General features: G+C 34.3%; 3 protein-coding genes across 3 annotated transcripts; all 3 read right to left on the minus strand.

Annotated features, from left to right (window-relative positions):
• Positions 1-378: 378 nt before the first annotated feature.
• On the minus strand, positions 379-2,388 carry LOC126704833 (uncharacterized). The gene is made up of 2 exons (XM_050403829.1): positions 2,069-2,388; positions 379-1,219 (listed from the first exon to the last, which is right to left on the minus strand). Exons 1-2 carry the CDS (start codon positions 2,386-2,388, stop codon positions 379-381), a joined length of 1,161 nt encoding a protein of 386 aa, XP_050259786.1.
• A 3,648-nt stretch (positions 2,389-6,036) lies between these two features.
• Positions 6,037-8,566, minus strand: LOC126706199 (disease resistance protein RPV1-like). The gene is made up of 2 exons (XM_050405531.1): positions 7,964-8,566; positions 6,037-7,029 (listed from the first exon to the last, which is right to left on the minus strand). Exons 1-2 carry the CDS (start codon positions 8,476-8,478, stop codon positions 6,201-6,203), a joined length of 1,344 nt encoding a protein of 447 aa, XP_050261488.1. The 5' UTR covers positions 8,479-8,566; the 3' UTR covers positions 6,037-6,200.
• Positions 8,567-12,155: 3,589 nt separating this feature from the next.
• On the minus strand, positions 12,156-20,091 carry LOC126707596 (disease resistance protein RPV1-like). The gene is made up of 5 exons (XM_050407321.1): positions 19,457-20,091; positions 17,261-18,362; positions 15,275-15,550; positions 14,230-15,189; positions 12,156-13,418 (listed from the first exon to the last, which is right to left on the minus strand). Exons 1-5 carry the CDS (start codon positions 19,978-19,980, stop codon positions 12,837-12,839), a joined length of 3,444 nt encoding a protein of 1,147 aa, XP_050263278.1. The 5' UTR covers positions 19,981-20,091; the 3' UTR covers positions 12,156-12,836.
• Between the last annotated feature and the right edge of the window lie 530 nt (positions 20,092-20,621).

Genomic DNA, 20,621 nt, shown 5'->3' on the forward strand with positions numbered 1-20,621 from the left:
CAGCCATTCGGGGTAGAAGACTTCCTTGATAGCCCCAGCTCTTTTCAATTTCGCCACCTCTTCCCTCACAGCGTCTGCATGCTCCCTTGACGGGCGCCGAGGCGGCTGCTTCTTTGGGGTAATAGCTGGGTTAACGTTAAGGTGATGGCGTATTAGGTCTGAGTCGACCCCAGGGGCTTCATAAGGATCCCAAGCGAACACATCCTCATTTCGACGCAGAAAATCAATTAGCGCCGACTTCTCCTGTGCTGGCAGCTCCGAGCCAATCTGGAAAAACCTTTCGGGGTCTGATCCGACGAGCACTTTCTCTAGCTCTTCACAACTCACCTCCAGGTCCGGTCCTTCATTACCTGCAACTCGGACCGGGGCTTTTGATTGCTATAAGGTATTCCCGGTTGAAGTGGAAGGCGCGTCGCTTAATTGTCGAGCAATGGCCGATACCATGCAATGCCTGGCCACTCCTTGATCCCCCACTATCTCTTTGATTCGGCCCTCTGAGGGATACTTCACCTTCTGGTGCAGGGTAGATGACACAGCCCCTAGCGTATGAAGCCATGGCCGTGCCACGATAGCCGTGTAGGGTGAGTATGCATCCACCACAATGAAATCCACTTCCACTATTTCTATGTCTGTTTGCACAGGCAATCTGATCATGCCCTTAGGGATGACGATTTTTCCCTCAAAGCTAAGCAGAGGAGTGTCATATGGCGACAGGTCCTCCTGCTTTAAATTCAGCCCTTTATACAGGTCCGGGTACATCACTTCCACGGCGCTGCCCTGATCAACTAACACCCTCCTCACGTCATAACCTCCTATTCTGAGTGTCACGACTAGGGCGTCGTCATGGGGCTGAATAGTTCCCTCTTTGTCCTCTTCCGTGAATCCAATTAATGGCACTCTCCCTCTAGCCCTCTTGGATTCCTTTTCGCCTGACTCTGTCGGGAACCTACCTACTGACATTACTCTGAATGGGACGGAACCGGTTCTCCCAGGTGCGGCAAGAATGACATTTATCGTGCCGATGGGTGGCCTCAAGGTACTTTGCCTGGTATCGACATTTGACTGCTCAGGACGTTGCAACAGATGCCCTAGCTTTCCTTCTCGGACGAGTCGATCCACATAGTTCTTCAGATTCCTACATTCGTCTGTGACATGGCCGGGCTCTTGGTGGTACGCACAATATAGATTCTGATTGCGTTTTGAGGGGTCACCTGCCATCCTATTTGGCCATTGAAAATAGGGCTCGTGCTTTATTTTTCCCATGATCACGTGTAATGGCTCTCGGAACACAGCGTGGACTACCTGAGCCCCTGTAGATCCCGACTGTTCTGCATAATCTCTTCTCGGCTTATTACTGTTACTGAAGCGGTCCGACCTGAAGTCCCTTCTCTCCTGGGGGACAAACTTCGCCTTTCCCTTCCCGGTTTGCTGGTCCTCCTCGACCCTCTTATACTTGTCTATCCTGTCCATAAGTTGCCGCACGCTGGTTGCTGGCTTCCCTGTGAGAGACTTTCTCAAACCATGCTCTGTTGGCAAGCCCCTTTTAAAGGCACTGATGGCGACGTCATCGTGACTCCCCTCTACCTCGTTGTGCACCTCCCAGTATCTGTCCGAGTAGGCCTTTAACGTCTCTCCTTCTCGCATGGACAGAGATAAAAGGGAATCGAGGGGCCGAGGGACTCTAGTGCTGGTGATGAAGCGGGAACCAAAGGCCTGCGTCAATTGTTTGAAGGAGTCTATAGAGTTTGGTGGGAGGGCATCAAACCATCTCATGGCCAGGGGCCCCAGGCTGGAGGGGAACACTTTACACATCAACGCCTCGTCCCTGGAGTGAACGGCCATCCTCTGGTTGAACTGGCTCACGTGCTCCACTGGGTCAGTTCGACCATTATACAGGCTAAACGTTGGCTGATTAAATCGCCGAGGGAGCACCGCCCGCTCTATCCTACGGGTAAATGGCGACTGGGAGATTCGATCCAGGGCCTTGCTCATGGCGTCATTGACTAAGCCTTGGTAAGGTGGGCTTTTGCGGCCGCGTTTGTGAGGCCTCTCTTCCTCATAGGAGAACGTCTCGCTCGGGGGGGTCCTCCTCCTTCGTCTGTATTCATCATCCTCACCACTGCTAGTATCCGAAATGGGCAAAGGACGTTTTTGTTGGGCTCGCCGCAGCCTTTTCCTCAAATCCTCAATCTCTTGCTGCAGAGCCTTCTGCTCGTTGTGCTGGCGGGATGCATGGTCTTTCCCTTTCGAGCGACTTTTACTCGTGTGAGCGGTGTTCACACTGCCCTCTCGTTGATCATTTTGGTCTTTTGCTCGTTCGAGGTTTACAAAGTTGTCCTGTCGTTGAGATTCAGTACGTCCAGCTTGGCGCGGACCTGATCCTTCCATCCCTTGCTGTTTCACTTGTCAAGACACAAGTTCTCCCCACAGACGGCGCCAATTGTAGGGTGACGAATTCGGGGTTCAGGCCCAACAGGTGGGAGATCCTGGCCCAAAAGTCCCTCAACAATGAATTTGTAGAGAGCGAGTTATAGAACTAGGTCTTTGACAGGAGAAAATGAAGTTACGACCAAGCCATGCAACCTAGTTGGACGTAGGGATATTCCTTCGAGCATTTTTAGTAAAGGTCCCTGAGGCTGTTCTTGTTGCTTCTCTCTCTTTTCTCCTCCTTTATCCTTTCTTCTCTACACCATCCGATCTCTCTTCCATGGGGATCTCCTTTCCTTATATAGCTCCCTTCCTGAGATCATGTCCCTACACTTGTCAGTCATCCCATCCTCCACTCGAGTGCCTGTTCCATAGGTCATTCTCCCTCCTTTCTGTGAGTTGCAGTGGCCAAGGTCACTCTGCGTTCCTGTCCCTTCCACATTAATGCGGCTGGAAAAGTAGTTCCCTGGCATTTAATGCGGCAGTTGTGATTGTCTCTTCCTCCTTCCTGAGTGTCACGCATTGTTTCCGTGTACTGGGCGACCTTTCGCTAAGTATGGGGTGCAAATTGGATGCTTACTTGGTGAGTCCGAGGAGGTGTTCCTCCTCGGACGCCCCTTAGTAGGCCCGGCCCATCACTATTGGGACGGGGTATCCTACGCCCACGCCTTTTCTTCTTTATCGCGGCTGGGCTTGGTACATGAGTTATGGCCCAACATCAACTGACAGACTTTACCCACCACAGGTTACAATATAAATTTGTCATCTAATCTTTTATGATTAATTTAACTTAAATTTGATTACTAGCCATAAGAAACAAAAGATTGCAACGTTATTTGTTCATATTGAGTTACAAATTTTTTTGGATTGAGTAAAAAAAATTGTCAATAACGTAATAAATATATTTTGTTTTGAGAAGAGATTAATAAGTATTTAAGTTAAACGTAAACTCCTTTCTTCCATATCAACTTCAACCAAACTTAAAATTCTATATATAATAGTGGAATTTATATATATATATATATATATAAAATATGTATTCTTCCATTCTTGTACATACCGTACAACTTATTGGTGTATTCTTCCATTCTTCTATCTACCCTACCTATCAATAGGTATGAATTTGTCTCTCTCTTTTTTTTCTTTTTTTTTTAAAAAAATTATATTCATTTGTTCTCTTCTACAATAACTAGTTCTTAGTTTTCATTTTTTCATTTATGAGTTGTCAAATTTTTCATACTCATTTTTTCTTTCCCATCAACAAGTTTCAATTACATTCTTACACTTTCATTACTCTCTCTCTCTCTACATCTCAAAGTCAAAGAGGAAACAATCATGTATGTTCTTTCGTCCTTTTTCTACTTTTATTTCTTAATTTATGATTTGTGTTATTTCTTAATTTTGAGATTTCAAATAAGTTTGATTATATTTTTAATATTAAATTTCAAATTATTGTTTATGGTTTTTTATTTATTTTATATTCTTCAAAGTAGAAAATTGTTTATGTTTATATGTGACTATATATATATATAAAACTAAGAAACAATAATTGTTGAATTCATTCATATTCATGTTGTACAATGAGAAGAGAAAAGAGGGGCACTCTTCAAGCCAAACAACAACCTTCTCATTCTCTTTTGCAACACTAGTAAGAGTTAAAGTAGCTTTATTACATCCCAATAGAACACTAATAAAAGAAATAGTATAAAAACTTTCACAAATCAAAGCAACGTAATCTAGAATACCTAGAAAATCAAAATTGGGATCCCATTGATCTAGTGAAATCAACGGCTAAGGCACAAACAATAACATTTTTTTCCATAGCCAAGATCTGGAGGCTTCTCATAGCCACAAAAGCTATGAAATAGGCATACCTAGTTTTTGGCTTAAGTATCGGTGAAAATAACTAAACCAATGATATCAACAAGATAGACCTTAGAGTCTAATTTTGTGTTATGTGTCAATTCAATTTCTTAATTTTGGTGCAAGTGTTTATTGCTCATTGCAAAAATTGAGGAAAATAAATATCAATCATTCATCCATTACTGTTAAGGGTTTGGCCAATCAGAAAAAGTGGAAGGAAGATAATGGGTGATGACAGAAATGGAGAATTGGGATGATGAAATGTCAGTTACTTCGAGGGTAACCACCTCCAAAATAGAGCAAGGATTAGGGAAGAATAGAGAAGAGGAACTTAGTTGATTCTATGCTTATCCATTCTCACTCAACAATTCTGTTTATATACAATTACAATCAATCATGATCTTGCCAAGCACACACTGTCAAACCAGTAACTACTAACTGACTAACAACCTTCTAACTAACTCCCTTAATTGCCTCCACTTCTTCAGCACTAACCAACTACTTAACTGCTACAATGAAATACAATACCAAGCATTACATCTTCCACATGGCTTAAGTACATTACAACTACAGGCACAGTTAAGCGAGTCCAAACCTTCTGTCCCACTTTTCCTGTTCCACTCTATACTCCACCAATAAAAACTTACCACGTGTTCACCTAATTAATTAAATACTACTATTAATTAATAACGGTAGTATTAATAAGTCAATAATGATAGTATTTAAGTAATTAGGTGAACACGTGGCATGTTTTTATTAGTAGAGTATAGAGTGGAGCAGGAAAAGTGAGACAGAAGATTTGAACTCCAGTTAAGCACATCACTTGGCACAACACAGTCAGTATCCTAACAATTACTTTGAAATTCGGTGGATTTATTAATTTTGAAAGACCTTTATTTATGGCGATCATGTTTGAATCGTAATATTAATTTTTACTCATTAAACATGTATCACCCATCCAACCAAAGAATATTAATCTAACTGACACACTGATACCAATCAAAATGTGCCATACCATGCAAATAATACTTGCATCCATCGAATATGATAATGCTTGGCTTCAGACTTCACAGCCGCCTATACCAAATATTGTGAAATTGATGCTAGAAAACAATTTAAGCGTTCGTGTATCTTGCTCCCTCCAATTCTCAAATTTATCTTATCTCTCAAAATAAAAAAAGAACTCTACTTGCGGCTTCATACCATATATATACACACATATTGTACCATTATAATGAAAATTTGAGATAAAGTTCAATCAAACATTCAAGTTGGATTTTAATTACATTTCTAATTTTGTGTCAAATATCCTTCAACTTTTCTTTAATTTTTGATGCCTTATATCTTTGGAATCTAACTGAGTTTCTATTTTGTACCAAGTCATTCAAATGTCCTTATATTTTTTTTTTCTAGAAACAAATGTCCTTACATATAGATTCACGAATCTCAACTAAAAAACTATAAAGTGCTTAATTAAAATTTATTATACATCTGTGTAACACTTTGAATGTGTAATACTTCTAACATATTTAAAACTATTTTAAGTCCCTAAAATTACTTTCATCCAATTATATTAAGATCTCATTTGAAACCACTTACGATGCACTTAAAACTAATCATTTTTTTTTTTTTTTACAAATATAAACTTCATTGAAAATTTTTATCATATTCTGAAATTTTAGTTGGTCATATCCCATTTGAAATATAAAAACATGAAAAAAATTTATTGTACCAAAATAACAAGAATTAAGTTAAGAAGTGACAAAATATTATATATTTTTTAGAAATAAAACGATCAATGATGAACAATTAGCATAGTCTACCAAATAAAATCCTTACAAAGCTTTTTCAAAGAGTTTACAAAAAAATAATAATGACCATCAATAGCATTCAACTTAGGTATGAGCAAATTATTTTGAATTTTTATAGAATATTTTTTTTGAGGATCTCTTTCGTACTTTTCTTTTTCTTTTTCTCTCTGCTTCGTACTTATCCAATGCACTTTTCCATTGAACTATGCTTCTACCATATAGCTCCGAACCTAAATCTGTTAAAACTAATGGAAGGCCTCTAGCATAACGTATTGCACGTTCTGTGAGTACAGCATAATTCTCAGAAGGTTTTTCTGTTTTGAAGGCATTCAAACTAAAGAGTTGAAGAGCTTCGTTATGATCCATGTCCTTCACTGGGTATATCAAGTCTACTTCATGATTAGCTAGCAAAGCTTTCTCTCTTGTTGTTATGATGATTCTACTTCCTAAACCAAACCAATCGCAATTTCCAGCTAATGTTTCTAATTGGACCAATTTGTCCACACCATCGAGAATTAAAAGAATCCTTTTAGAGCATAGTCTATGCTTTATCACATTGATTCCTCGATTCACATTGCCAACCTGCGAAATTCTTGTATCTCTTAGAATCTCAGCAAGAAGGGTCTCTTGTAAGTGGACCAACCCGGATTCTTGCTTTGCAGTTTCCCCAATGTTTGCAAGAAAACAACTACCATCAAACTGATAAGCAACCAAGTTATAAATGGCTTTGGCGATGGTTGTCTTACCAATTCCACCGATTCCCAAGATCCCTACCATGCGTATGTCATTACTCCCGATACTTAAAAGCGAATTTACATCATCTACACGAGGCTCAATTCCAACGGGATATTTAGCAACATTGAGGTATGTACGATTTACTAGAAGTGAAACCCTTTGAACAATTTCTTGGATAAGTTCAGATTCATTCCTACAAAGTCAATAGATAAGAAGTTTTGGTGAGTTGGATACTTTAAACATTGAAATACAACATGATGTTGATATGAGATTTTTATTTTTTCCCCGTAACAACTAACAAATGATAATGGTAGGCTAGAAGATAGAGAATAATCCCCCACCTCCCACTCATATATATGGGTTGAACACAAGTCCTTCCCTTTATTAGAAAAGCCCGGATTCCCTTCATTGGATCCTTAATCGGTAACAGGTTTCTATGTTACAAGGTAGGTTTATTTATTTCTAAAATCTTTATTTTTATTTTGGAAAGTGATACTCTTCTGCCCCAGGCCATTGAGTGACAGTAATATCTCCACTAAACTATAGACTTAAGCAATCCATTTCAAAATTGAAAGCATTAAAAATGACAACAACGTAATTCCAGAGATGCAAGTGAGAGGAGGCTGCCAAAGCTACATTAATCACTGTGTTCCTTGGGGTCTAAGACTAGTGGGTGGGATTACAGATATATATATATATATATTCATTGCTTCTCTCTCTGTTAAAATCTAAACCAAAACTAAATTTAAGGAAAGAAACAGAGTAGCTTTGAAAATAGATTCGTCTCAAATCTGTTTTACTAATTATAATGAAATGAAAAATAAAATACTGAGAGAGTGGCTAATTCCAAAACTATTTCATTCTAGTTCAGTAAAATATAAAAAAGGATTACACAGTATATGAAATAAATAAATAAAATTAGCCCCTAAAATATGTGTATCCATCTTAATTCTTAAGTTGTCCTACAACCAAAAAATGAGAATCTAAAGTTAATTTATTATATATAGTATTCTACAAATAGAATTGGATCAAAATGTAATTATAATACAAGAATGCATTATTAGTAATTGGAATGAGAAAAAAAAGGTTGTAAAATGAAGGCAAGAAGTGGTTAGAGATAGATTTACCCTTTGGAAAAATGCCAGCGCTCAGTCAAATTGGACACATCAATTAGAGCAGCCTTCCACCTCTGCATCTTGCCCTCGTCCTTAACCTTGTCTACAAGTTCATCAAATGCTTTTCCAAAACACTTTGTTTGATGCTCTACATCCGATGGATCTACTTTGAAAAACACTGGTAGAACCATTTGTTCTTTTGTTTCCTTGCACTCGAGGATCTTCAAAAGCTCATCCAAGCACCATGAGGATGATGCATAGTTTTTAGAGAGTATCAGGATTGAAATCCTTGACCCTTCTATGGCTTTGAGAAGTGCGGGTGATATTTCTTCTCCTCTTCTAAGCTCATCATCTATGAAGGTGTTGATTCCCTTTTTATGCAAAGCGTTGTACAGATACCCAGTAAAGTTGTTGCGAGTATCTGTGCCTCTGAAACTCAAGAATACATCGTGAGTCCATTGATGGGTGTTAGAAGAAGAAGAAGATGAAGAAGAAGAAGAAGAGGGTTCTTGGAATTCAGAGGTCATAGAAGAAAAGAAGCTGGAGAACAAGGGGTTGAGGAAAGAACAGTAGAGAGAGTGAAGCTTATAGAAAATGAAAGTTGAATGGTCAATAGAGAAAGTCTTTCGGAGGTTTCCGACACTTAGAACTTGATACCGTGTTCCATATATAATAATAAAAAAAATTACGCATTCCATAATGTAAAATTTACGCATTTAGAGGGCTTCTTGGCAACATCCTCACCGTCACTAGTATTTCTCTCTCTCTCTCTCTCTCTCTCTGGGTTTCTTCGTGATTTCGTGAGTGTTTCCGGAGAAATTATAGCGTAATTATAGCGGATTACTTATTCACCATTTCACTTAGAGAAATGAGTTGTCTACAATATTTTCACAATATTTTTACAATAAATTCTAAGTGAAAAGTTGTTACTAGTTGTTATTATTAGGGCAAAAAAGTAATTTTAGTATTAGGTTCAAATTTGAACAAATAATAACTAACCACTTGTGATTTGTTGTAAAAATGTTGTGGGCATACCATATCTTTTCCACTAAAAGATTCACATATTGTGCGTGTCCAGAGTCTCTTTTATTTCTTTAAGTAAAAGTTAATAATTTACATCTATTATAATTTAGAAATATATTTTTATTTAAAAATAATAATAAATTTTAGAGATAAGCAGTAACTGTAATTTCTCTTTTAAGCGTGTGTTAGAAAGTGGCGTAGTGGTATAAGGTATAGAGAAAAGTTTTGGTAGGAAAAATAATATGAATTTGAAGGGAAAGAATGCTAAATTTTAGGAGTTCTCATAATTTTTTATTTTATTTTTAAAAAAACTGGAGTGTTTTACCTTTATTTGGATGAAAAATGAATAAAAAATGCTAAATTTTAGGGAATAAAAAGATGAGCATGAAGGAAAAAAAAAATCCTATATTTTACTGATTGTTATTGTTAGGGTCAAAAAGTAATCTTAGTATTAGGTTCAAATTTGAACTAATATCAACTAACCACCTATGATTTGTTGTGTTGTAAAAATATTATAGAGTAGCACCTTTCTATATATTGTATTGAATGCTGAGTCAGTAGTTACTTAATGTTTAAAACCTTTTTCTGTTTAAACAAGTGCTATTCTTACTAGAAGAATATTAATATATTACAATTTCTCTTGTTTCTGCACTTTTTAAATTTGATTTGAGAATGTTTGTTGTTACTTGTTACTGGCTTACAGTTGTAACTTTCAACTTTGACTGACTCTATTATATGTGTGTTTTTTCTTTTTTCTCTTTTTGGAGAAATATTATATGCGTTTGTTTGGATGTAAACACAATTGCCAAGCTTGTCTGACCATCCTAATTAATAATATAATATATGTTTGTTGAGTGTCTACCGTCTATGACGTTACATAATATATTATAATATAAGATATAATAGTGTTATTTATTATAAGTTCTGTATTTTTAGATTTGGAAATGATGGTTTGAGTTTTGAGTAATTAGCTTAGAATTTATGTATTTATATATTTTAATATTTGATAATAATTGGAGGTTTTGTTTGGTATTGGGTACGTAAATATAGTAGTTTACACGTGGTTGTTCAATTTTATTTTTTAATTAGTTAGTTTATAAAATTCAAATATATTGGTTTCAAATTAAGGTAATGGGAAAATATCCACAATTTAATGATTTATACATATTTTAAGAGGGGGAAAAAAAATTCTAGAAGCCATTGCTCAATATTTTGTTCCAAATGATGAAATTTTAGATGTTGAACCCCTTAGAAAGGTTCAAAGATTTAAACTTAAATAAATAGATATTGCTTCCTTAGAATGTAATTCTTGATTAATTCAAGATCAATTACAAATGATTTTAATACATAGAAATAACTTACAACATAATGTTGTCAAGTTAAAATTAATTTATGAAATTAAGTATTTGTTTTGAGTAAATATTTTTTTAAGAGTTGTGTTATATTTAGGTTGGCCCCAGAAATTTTTTTTTTCTTTTCTTTTCTTATTCTCTCTTGTTCTTTTATGATTTTTATGCTTTGGAATGAGAGAGACATAAAAGGAGAATAAAAATACATATTTAGTTCAATTTTTAACAAAAATAGGTTATAGGTCTCTAACAGAGCTAATCTTAAGTAGGTAAAATACTAAGTTTCAAACCACGAATAGACAACTTAAATTTCAGTCATGCCATAGAGAGTAAGTTATAATTGGCCCTTCTAGTTCTAGTTATTATTATTATTATTTTTTTTTTTGAGAATGAGTTCCAGTTAAATAATAACTCCATTAGCTACACTTTCATTAAATACTAGATAATTGATTCTAGAATGTCATTTAAAGATAGGGAGGACCCTCTTAATTTCCCTATACTAGTGATGCGTGTTGTGCATATAATTGTAAAAATTGAGTTCTTATTTTTTTATTTTTTATTTTTTACCCTGGTAACATATATTCTAAGATATACAAACACTTTATAAATTTGTAGAAAATTTTAAATATACCTATATGAAAAGTTTATTTGTTATAAACTTGAAACATATTTAACTAATGATTAATTAATCATAACTTATTCAATAGCAAAACTACGTAAGTAAATCAAACGCAAATTTATTTATAACACCCACAATAAAATTGGTTGAAGGTAATAGTAATAATATATGATTAGCCTCATCACACGCGCTCCGCACGTGCAATAAGAATTTTTTATTTTATTTTTTAGTTTAATGTAGTTTTTCAATTGAATTTATCTATTGTTAGTGAGGTTATACAAAAGTGAACTTTTAAGAAACTAAAATTTAAGATTTGAAAATTAGTAAACTGTTGAGTTTAGTGTGTTCTAGTTTTTAGGAAAAAAATGTATTAAACATGCTTGAGCTATATATATATATATATATATATATATTTTTTGAGAGATGCTAGAGCTATATTCAAATAGAGAGTCTGCTAATTTTTAGGAAAAAATTTTATCATGTAGTTTTTTTTTGTTGAATTACAATTTTAACCTTTTTTTTTTAAAAAAAAAAATACGGATTATCTAATTAGATTAGGGGCATTTTTGATATTTTATTAAGTCATAAATAATTTTCTGAATCCTTTTAATATATAGAGAGAATGTAAACAAAAATAATTCTTTTTCATCGTGACTGATCAACTTCATCTACATAATACAAAATGAAGGATACAACTTACAACATCTTCATAATCTTGCAAACCTCTCATCAGAGGCTTCTTCTTCTTATCCATCATCTTTTTCATCATCTTCAACATTTAGTATACATTCTCATTCTTCTATTTTAATAACTTTTTTTTCTTTACCTTGCTTCTTGGCATTCAAGTTTCTTGGAACTATAACAATAATAACAAAATAAAATTATTTATTGTTATTTTATACTTTATTTAGAATATAAAAATATGGATTTTGTTAGCGGGTATTCATTAACAAAATACTTTTAAAAACTTTTTATGAAAAAGGAAAAAAATGACTGATTTTTTTTTTTTTTACAATATATTATATTTCTTGTAAAATTGGTATAATATTTTTCTTAAAATGGCATATTAACTACCTCCAGATGTGATAAACAGAAGCTGCAATAAATAGTATTCCTATTGGAGCTTGTATAGTCTTTCCCTTCAACTCTTTGCCCCACTCAATGACTACATCCCACTTATTAACAATTTGCTTCCTGAAACATTGTCAGAAAATATTCTTCCAAACTCTAGTAGAAAATGAGCATTCAAAGAATAAAGGATCCCGTGTCTCCAATTGATTTCTACAAAAACTACATAGAACATCACCATTACCGTCATTTGATCAATCTATCACAAGTTGATAACCTATCTTTTACAACTAACCAATGAATAAAGGAATGCTTGGGAATGATTGCTGAATTTCAATTTTATGTGTGAATGAAATAAGTTTTTTGTAAATTTGAAATCAAAATAGCTAAGTCAATGACAAGAACGACTACAAACACTTCATTCATTACTTTATGAAGCTAGTGACTCTGTCAAATGCTTACCTGCACAAACTACTTCGTAGTTAAATCTGAATTTGTCCCCAGATTTCCCGAATTGAACCCGAGTTTTCATTTGCTCTGAACACCCGAAAATATGGCATGCATGTCTAGTTTTCCAAACTTGGATTAGATCCAAATCAAGAGGCAAACGCTAGAGCTAAGTCATTCCATTACTGTAAAAATTTACAACTGTTACTTTTAGTAGCAATCAAGAATAGGCTGATAAGATTCAAATGATGCAGCCATCCCACCAAAGTTTGATCACAGCATATCAAGCAGTTAATCAGATACAATTAAGAACAATTATTGTGATGGTTGAAGGGCACCTCAACCATCAGAAAAGCTTGCAGATGTGATTTACCAGTGGTCAATCATCAGAAACTATGAAGCTCATGGTTGAAGGACACCTCTTTTGTTGTGGTACTAGTGGGTACAAATTGGATTCCAAGTTGCCACCATCACCATCATCACTGCGGCGCCTCTTGGTAGGTTGAATATCATTCATTAAATCATTGTGTTCATTCAGTACCATACCATCTTTCGGTTTCTCTTCATACTTGCGAACCAAATGAGCTCCACAACTTGTAAAGGACACCGACTTTGTAGAGCACCAAAACCTAACTTGCAGCTTGTCCCCCTTTAGCTCATTGTGTTCTGGAACATAGTAACGCAGCCAAACATGATCTGAGTTGGATAAATGAAATGCTTTATCATCTCCATATATTGGTAAACCATTACTGATGATGTTAACACTACAAAGAATACGACTGGGTACTTTTGCATCCTTTAGTCCAATAACAGCACAAAGAGCCATTCTTATTATCTCCCCATCCACATTGGAAGGCTCATTAATATCTATTTCACATATATTGCCACTTGAATTCTCTTTACGATGGCTGAACCAGTCTGGAATCTTGTTTCCCGGAAATATCATACTCAATTGATGTCCCTGTCACAAACATAAAAAATTTGGAGCATCATACCTTACAAAAACAAACCCCGGCACACGTGCACACACACAGACATGCATTATACCTCACTATATGCATATGAGGTCATAATGCAAATATGAATTATGCAGACTATTTTAATATACTAAATTATTAAGTTAACATGTAATTTAAACTCATTCTTCTATATGTCTAAGCATGTTTGCGGGTCAAGTTTGTGTCATGTTGAGCTATGAGTATTCAGTTATATGGGTTAACGCAAATTCGACCTGTTTACTAAACATGTTAGGAATTCTCAACTCGAACATGATCAGTTTATTAAACAGGTCAACCTAACCCGACACGTTTAACTCGTTTAATTAACAAGTCATGTAAAGGTTAATATAAATGACCCGTTTTATAATCTATTTAATTAATAGGTCATACCTAACTAATATAATTTTTATCAATTCCCATATATATAAAATTAAAATACAATAACAACTATAAATATAGTAATAAATATATAAAAACAACTATAAATTATGTAATAATATCAAAATAACTAATAACTTTATAAGGTTTCAATCTAAAAAAAAAAAAAAAAAAACCTTTATAAGCTAAACGGATCAAACCGGTGGGTTCGCATATTGAACACAAACATAACCCGTTTATTAAATGAGTTAGCCGTGTCAATCCGAATATAACTCAAACTTGTTTAGTCTCAACCCATGACCTGTTTATAAATGAATTAGTCGTATTGGGTTCGCAAGTTGAGTCAGATTTTGCCACCCCTAATCTAGGCATATACATATATATAAAATGAATTACCTCACTTAATAAAAGATTGTCCGCATCATTTCCAATATTCTGTACCAGTTTATGGCATCTGGACAAATCAATCCACTCGAGTGCTGGTAACTCGCATGTATTAAATTGAAGTCTTTTTGAAACTTCTGAAAAACTTTCCAATGATATGCACCCACTTGCATATACGTCTTCCATTTTTGGTGGAAGTACTTGAATATCTTGAAGTTTCTTACAATCATCCAATTTAAGGCTCCTCAATCCAACAAATCCACCAATACATGAAGGCAGACTAACAAAATCACTCCCTGCTAAATCTAGCTGCTCCAATCTGGAGAAACAATCAAGTGTCATAAAGATATCTGAATCTGATAGCCCACAGTTTCCAATATCTAATAGTCGCATTTCCGGAAATACCATCGAGGAATAATCATCATTACTAATGCTTAATTCCGCACTTGATGAAATTTCAGGTTCCTTTGTTGATACAATCAAGGGCATGGACTGTATGACAAGTTTTGAACAATCTCTGAGAAAAAGTCGCTTTAGACGTTGCAATTGATGAATACTAATTGGGAGATTCATAAGATTTTCACAGCCATCTAGATTTAATTCTTTAAGCCCAAAGAGATACTCAACAGATGAAGGCAATTCTTTTATAGGAGTACTTCTTAAGCCAATGTATTCTAAACGTTCCATTTTGCAATCAATTTCAGGAAAGTTCTCAAGCCCAGAGCAACCTTCGAGCATAAGTAATTCTAGAGATCTCAACTTGAGGCTTCTTGGGAAACTCCTGAGGTTAGGGCATTCAACAAATTTCATAAGTTTAAGCCTATCAAGGAATCCAACAGAATGGTGAACCTCAACTAAGTTTGCACAATTTTCAAGAGCCAATTCCTCTAAATTTGGCGTCATTGAAAGATCAGGGACTTCGGTTAGGAATTCACAATTAGAGAAGTCCATGATTGCCAAGTTTTGCAAATTCTGTAAAGAAAAAGGAAATAAATCAGCCCTAGCAATTAGTGTCCAACATATTTAGAGGACAGAATATTGAAAATAATAATTGTACCTTGAATCCATTATGCAATCCCTTGAAGAGGTTATTACGCATATTAAGAACAACAAGTCTCTTTCCATGAAAATTGGATGGCAAATATTGTAATGGATATTCAGGCCATTCCAGCAATCTTAACTCATTAGAGAGATAATTAGGCCCTCCAGAAAAGAGTGCATTGCGGTTTATAAACAGTCTGAGTCTTTTCATCTTCATGAAGTTTTTAGAACTCAAGTGTATCATCTCTCTTTTAGGCAAATCTACCAGTATGCCTTCAATTTTATTTGTTCCCTAGCAAGACAACGGGTTAGTGTGCCAGCAAAATAGATACAAAAAATGAAAGCTCTCCATATTTAACATTTGCGAAAATTATACCAGTAACTTCAAAAAATTAATTGACAAAATATATTCACTTTGTGGAAAATAAAGAAATTTATTATGTCTTTGTCTTCCCTTTATCTTGCTTCTCCTTTTGTGATTTGTAAATGGGTAATAATTTTTTGGGCAAATTACAACTTACTCACCTGTGGTTTAGCTGAAATTTAAATTGCCTACCTGCAGTTTAAAAGTTAGTATTTTGCTCACCTGAGGTTCACTCCATTAGGCTTTTGTTACCCACCTCTATACTTTCACCATTAAAAACACAAAAAGCATAACAAAAACATAAATATCAAGATCTAAAAGTATATTTCTTAAAATGATGAAGCTTTGGCTTAAGAACATTTTCAAGCCTATCAATCCAAACAAAACTGTCAAGGGTATATTCTTCCTCCATTTAATCAATGAATGTTTGAATTTTTGTATGTCTTGACTTATGGATATTATGCAAATCACAGATGTTAGCCTCTTACAAACTAATTTTTAGCATATTTTGATATGATAAAATTATTCTGGACTAGACAAAACCAAATTATTATATACTAGGAGAGAGGCCATCATCATCTCCAACTCTGTTGTTGTGCTTGAATGGAGTTCATTTTGGGTATTACCAATAGTTGATGAAGATGAGATAGAAGGGGGAGATGTAATGATATTTAATTTCATCAAAATTTTAATTTTACTTCGAATTTTTATGAAATGATGAATTTTTAAATTTTGGATGTAGAAGTCAGAAATGTGCTCATTTTTTAAGTTGCTGGTGTGATATACTCCATGTAGGACGCCACTTTGTATATTGTACACCTTTAGCATTTTCTGTACTTTCAAGAGGATTTCTATTTTTATCCTATTGTGAATTAGAATTACGAATAAGTATTCAACTGCTGGGAGGAAGTTAAATCTCAGCCACACTAATAAACCATCTATTACAGCTAAACCAGGACTATCAATCAAAATGAAAGGAACAAAAAAATTTTAAAAATTAAAAAAAAAAAGAAAAAAAAATAGGAAAAAAAAAAATAAAAAGAATAAGAAAGAAGCAATGCCAAATACACAACATTTTTCACCACAACTTTAACAATTGTTGAGTTGTCAAGTTCTTATTGATTCTCATATCAGAATATCCCTAAACAGTTTTGTTTGGATTGATAGGCTTAAGAGTGTTCTTATGAAGAGGAATGTTCTTAAACCAAAGCTTCACCATTTTAAGAAATATACATTTAGATCTTGATTTTTTTATGTTTTTGTTATGCTTTTTATGTTTTTAATGGTAAAAGTAGAGAGGTGGGTAATGGAAGCCTAATGAATGAACCTCAAGTGGGCAAAGTAGCCAACTTTTAAACCACAAGTATGCAACTTAAGTTTAGGTCAAACCACGAGTGGGTAAGTCGTAATTTGCCCTAATTTTTTTTGATGTCCAAAGTGAGTAACCGCTTTCGATTTTTCATATTTGATAGGAGAAAGGGTGACCAGGTGATTTCATTTATTCTTTCCTAATTAAGAAATTCTATTTAAGCTGAAACACTCATGGTGCCAACCAAAAACACACAAAAAAAAAATAATTCCTTGGAATGATTAAGTATATATATATTTCTTGAAAAATGTTTTAGATGTGACTCTTACCTTGTTTTCTTCTAATACATGACGAACATCTTCATGAAACCATAACCTGCTACGCCCACTAGGTTCTTCTGGTGATTCTCGTCGAACAATCTCTTTACCCATGTCTTGCAGCAAGTCATGCATTCCCAATTTTTTATTCTCATCAATAGTTACAAGAGACTTATCAATAAGCACTTGGATACCAATATCTGGAAAGAAACCACACCCGTCTAATATTTTAATGACATAATTTGCATGCTTTCCTTTAAAAAAACATGCAATGTCAAGGAAAATATCCTTCTCATTGTCATCCAATCCATCATAACTTATTTTGAGTATTTCTTGAATATTTTTGTTAGGAATTCTTGCGTACTTATCCAATGCACTTTTCCATTGAATTATACTTTTACCATATAGATCTGAACCTAAAACCATTAAAGCTAGTGGAAGGCCCCCAGCATAATGTATTGCACATTCAGTGAATTCAACATATTCTTCAGTAGGTTTGTCTCTTTTGAAGGCATTCCAACTAAAGAGCTGAAGAGCTTCATTGTGATCCATCTCCTTCACTTGGTATGTGAAATTAACTTCATGATTAGTTAGCAAAGATTTATCTCTTGTTGTTATTATGATTCTACTTCCTAAACCAAACCAATCACATTTTCCGGCTAATGCTTCTAATTGAGACAAATGATCCACATCGTCAAGAATTAAAAGAACCCTTTTAGAGCAAAGCTTATGCTTAATCACATTAATTCCTCGATCAACATTGCCAACCTTTGAGCTTCTAGCATCTCTTAGGATCTCAGAAAGAAGTGTCTCTTGTAGTTGGACCAATCCAAACTCTTGCTTAGAATGTTCTCTAATGTTTGTAAGAAAACAACTACCTTCAAATTGGTGAGCAATCAAATTATAAATCGCTTTGGCAATAGTTGTCTTACCAATTCCACCAACTCCTAAGATCCCTACCATGCGTATGTCATTCCTCCCAATACTTAAAAGCAAATTGATGTCTTGTACACGAGACTCTATTCCAACTGGATGATTGGCAACATTTAGGTATGTACAATTTACTATAATAGAGACCGTTTGAACGATTTCTTGGATAAATTTAGATTCATTCCTAGCCATAAAAAAAAAAAAAAAAAAAATTTAGTCACTTAGGTATTTATACAAGTGAAAAAAAGAAGAAGAAAAGATTTAGTTATAATATTTTTCTTGTACCAAACTCATCATGCATGCTACTTGGTGTGTGAGATATGTGATATAGAATAATGATGTAGAATGGTTGTATGACCTAAATGAAGATAACATTTTGGTAAAACATTGGGTTTAATCAATTTAAGTAATTTAACTATTTAGTCGGGCTGTTTATCATGAAGATATAAATCAAAAAGAGTTTTTGTTGTATGAATTTCTAGACGTTGATAACAATAGGGGACTTGAATCTCCTTTAAAAGAATGAAATTTCCGTAACTTGGGTTAATCAATTTTCTTCTAAAAGAAAAGCCTAATCGAATTCATTTAATTTTAATTTATTATTATTTTTCTGGTCAAAATACGTTTTTTGCCATTGAAGTTCACATGTTGAGCATTTTTAGCTCATGATAGTTCAAATAAGCGATATTAGTCCTACAATTTTAAAAACAAGCTCTATTGGTCTCTCCATCTAGTTTTGTTAATTTTCTTGTATGTGATTTACAGAGCAATGAAGTGAAAATTTTATAATGATTTTGCATAAAGGCTACTTAAATACTCTTTGACCATAATCAGAAACCCAAATTTATTGAAAAATAAGAAAATTAAAAGCACAAAACATAGTGAAATTTAGTTACAGGAGCAGTGGTTGAAGTTATTTGGTAGCTACCACCAAACTCTTTAGTTCAAGTGTTATCTCTCCAAATCTTAGATTTTGAGGAGAAAGAACTTTAGGATAAATTTCTAAAAAAAGTCCCCAAAAAAAAAATTTTAAGAAAAAAGAGAGAGTTATCTGGCAGCCTATTTAGTATTTATTGACCAACATAGACATAAAAGAAATGATTAATAAAAAAATAAAAAACCAAAAACAAAATCATTTAGCGAAATAACAAAACAAAATCAAAATCAAAGTAATTGCAAAAAGATGTAGCTAATCTCTAGATCCAGGATATAATTGTAGTAAATAGAAAGAGAAAAGATCATAGTAAAGTGTAAATAGATATGGTTGGAAAAGCATACCCTTTTCCTCTGGCTATGTGCCAGCCAGACAAATTAGCAACATCTTTTAGGGCTGTCTTCGAACTCTGCACCTTAGTGTTGTCTTCAAGTTGAGCTAATGCTTTCCCAAAACTCTTTCTTTGATGCCTTACATCTGATGGATCTACTTTCCAAAACACTGGTAGAACTACTTGTCCCTTTGTTTGCTTACACTCAAGGATCTTCACCAGCTGGTCTAAGCACCATGTGGATGATGCATAGTTTCTTGACAGTACAACCACTGAAGTTCTTGACCCTTCTATGCTTTTGACAAGGGTCTCTGAAATTTCTTCTTCTCTTTTAGTTTTAAGCTCGTCATCATCACCATCTATGAAGGTGGTGTTGATTCCCTTCTTATGCAAGGCGTTGTATAGATCGCCAGTGAAGTTGTAGCGAGTATCTTTGCCTCTGAAACTTAAGAATACGTCGTAAGTACATCTATGGGTGATGATAGAATTAGAAGAAGAAGAAGAAGAAGAAAAGGGTCCTTGGAATTGGAAAGTCATGGAAGAAAATAGCTAAATTCTCAAGAAGAAGAATACTGTGTGATTAATTCTCGTGTCGATGATTACTGATTGCTACAGACTATCGAGTAACAGTGTAAAACTTCTAGATGCAGAAAGTTTATTTCGAGAATATGATGCTCGTTGGTTCCACGCATTTCAAGTCAAAGTGAGAAACTTCTTGGGAGAATAAAAAATTAAAATAATGGGGTGGTGGAAAAAAAATATATAGAAATGAACCAAGGACTGAAATTCAAAGAGAGAGAAATTATTCTTGGAATGGCTCTATGGCTTTTAGCGATGGTTTTAAATATTGGTAGGTTGAAAGAACTGGAAAATGGACTCATTTTTAGTTTTCTTGCTGGATTAAGGTATGATGACATCATAAATAATTTATGATGGCCGAATTGATGACATTATAAATAATTTAATTAATAATTATGAAAATAAATAAATAAATAATTTTATACTTGATTATTTTAATTAAAAAATTAAATAATAGTAAACATTAAACTTTTAACTTACCAACTTTTAAACACCACTTAACAGAGACAGATCTACATTGGGGCAGAGGGGGGCCATTCCCCCCCCCCCACCCCAAATTAAAAAAAAAAAAACTAGTATAAAAAAATTATCATTTGCCC

Source organism: Quercus robur, chromosome 11, assembly GCF_932294415.1.
Source record: "Quercus robur chromosome 11, dhQueRobu3.1, whole genome shotgun sequence".
Classification (NCBI taxonomy): domain Eukaryota; kingdom Viridiplantae; phylum Streptophyta; class Magnoliopsida; order Fagales; family Fagaceae; genus Quercus; species Quercus robur.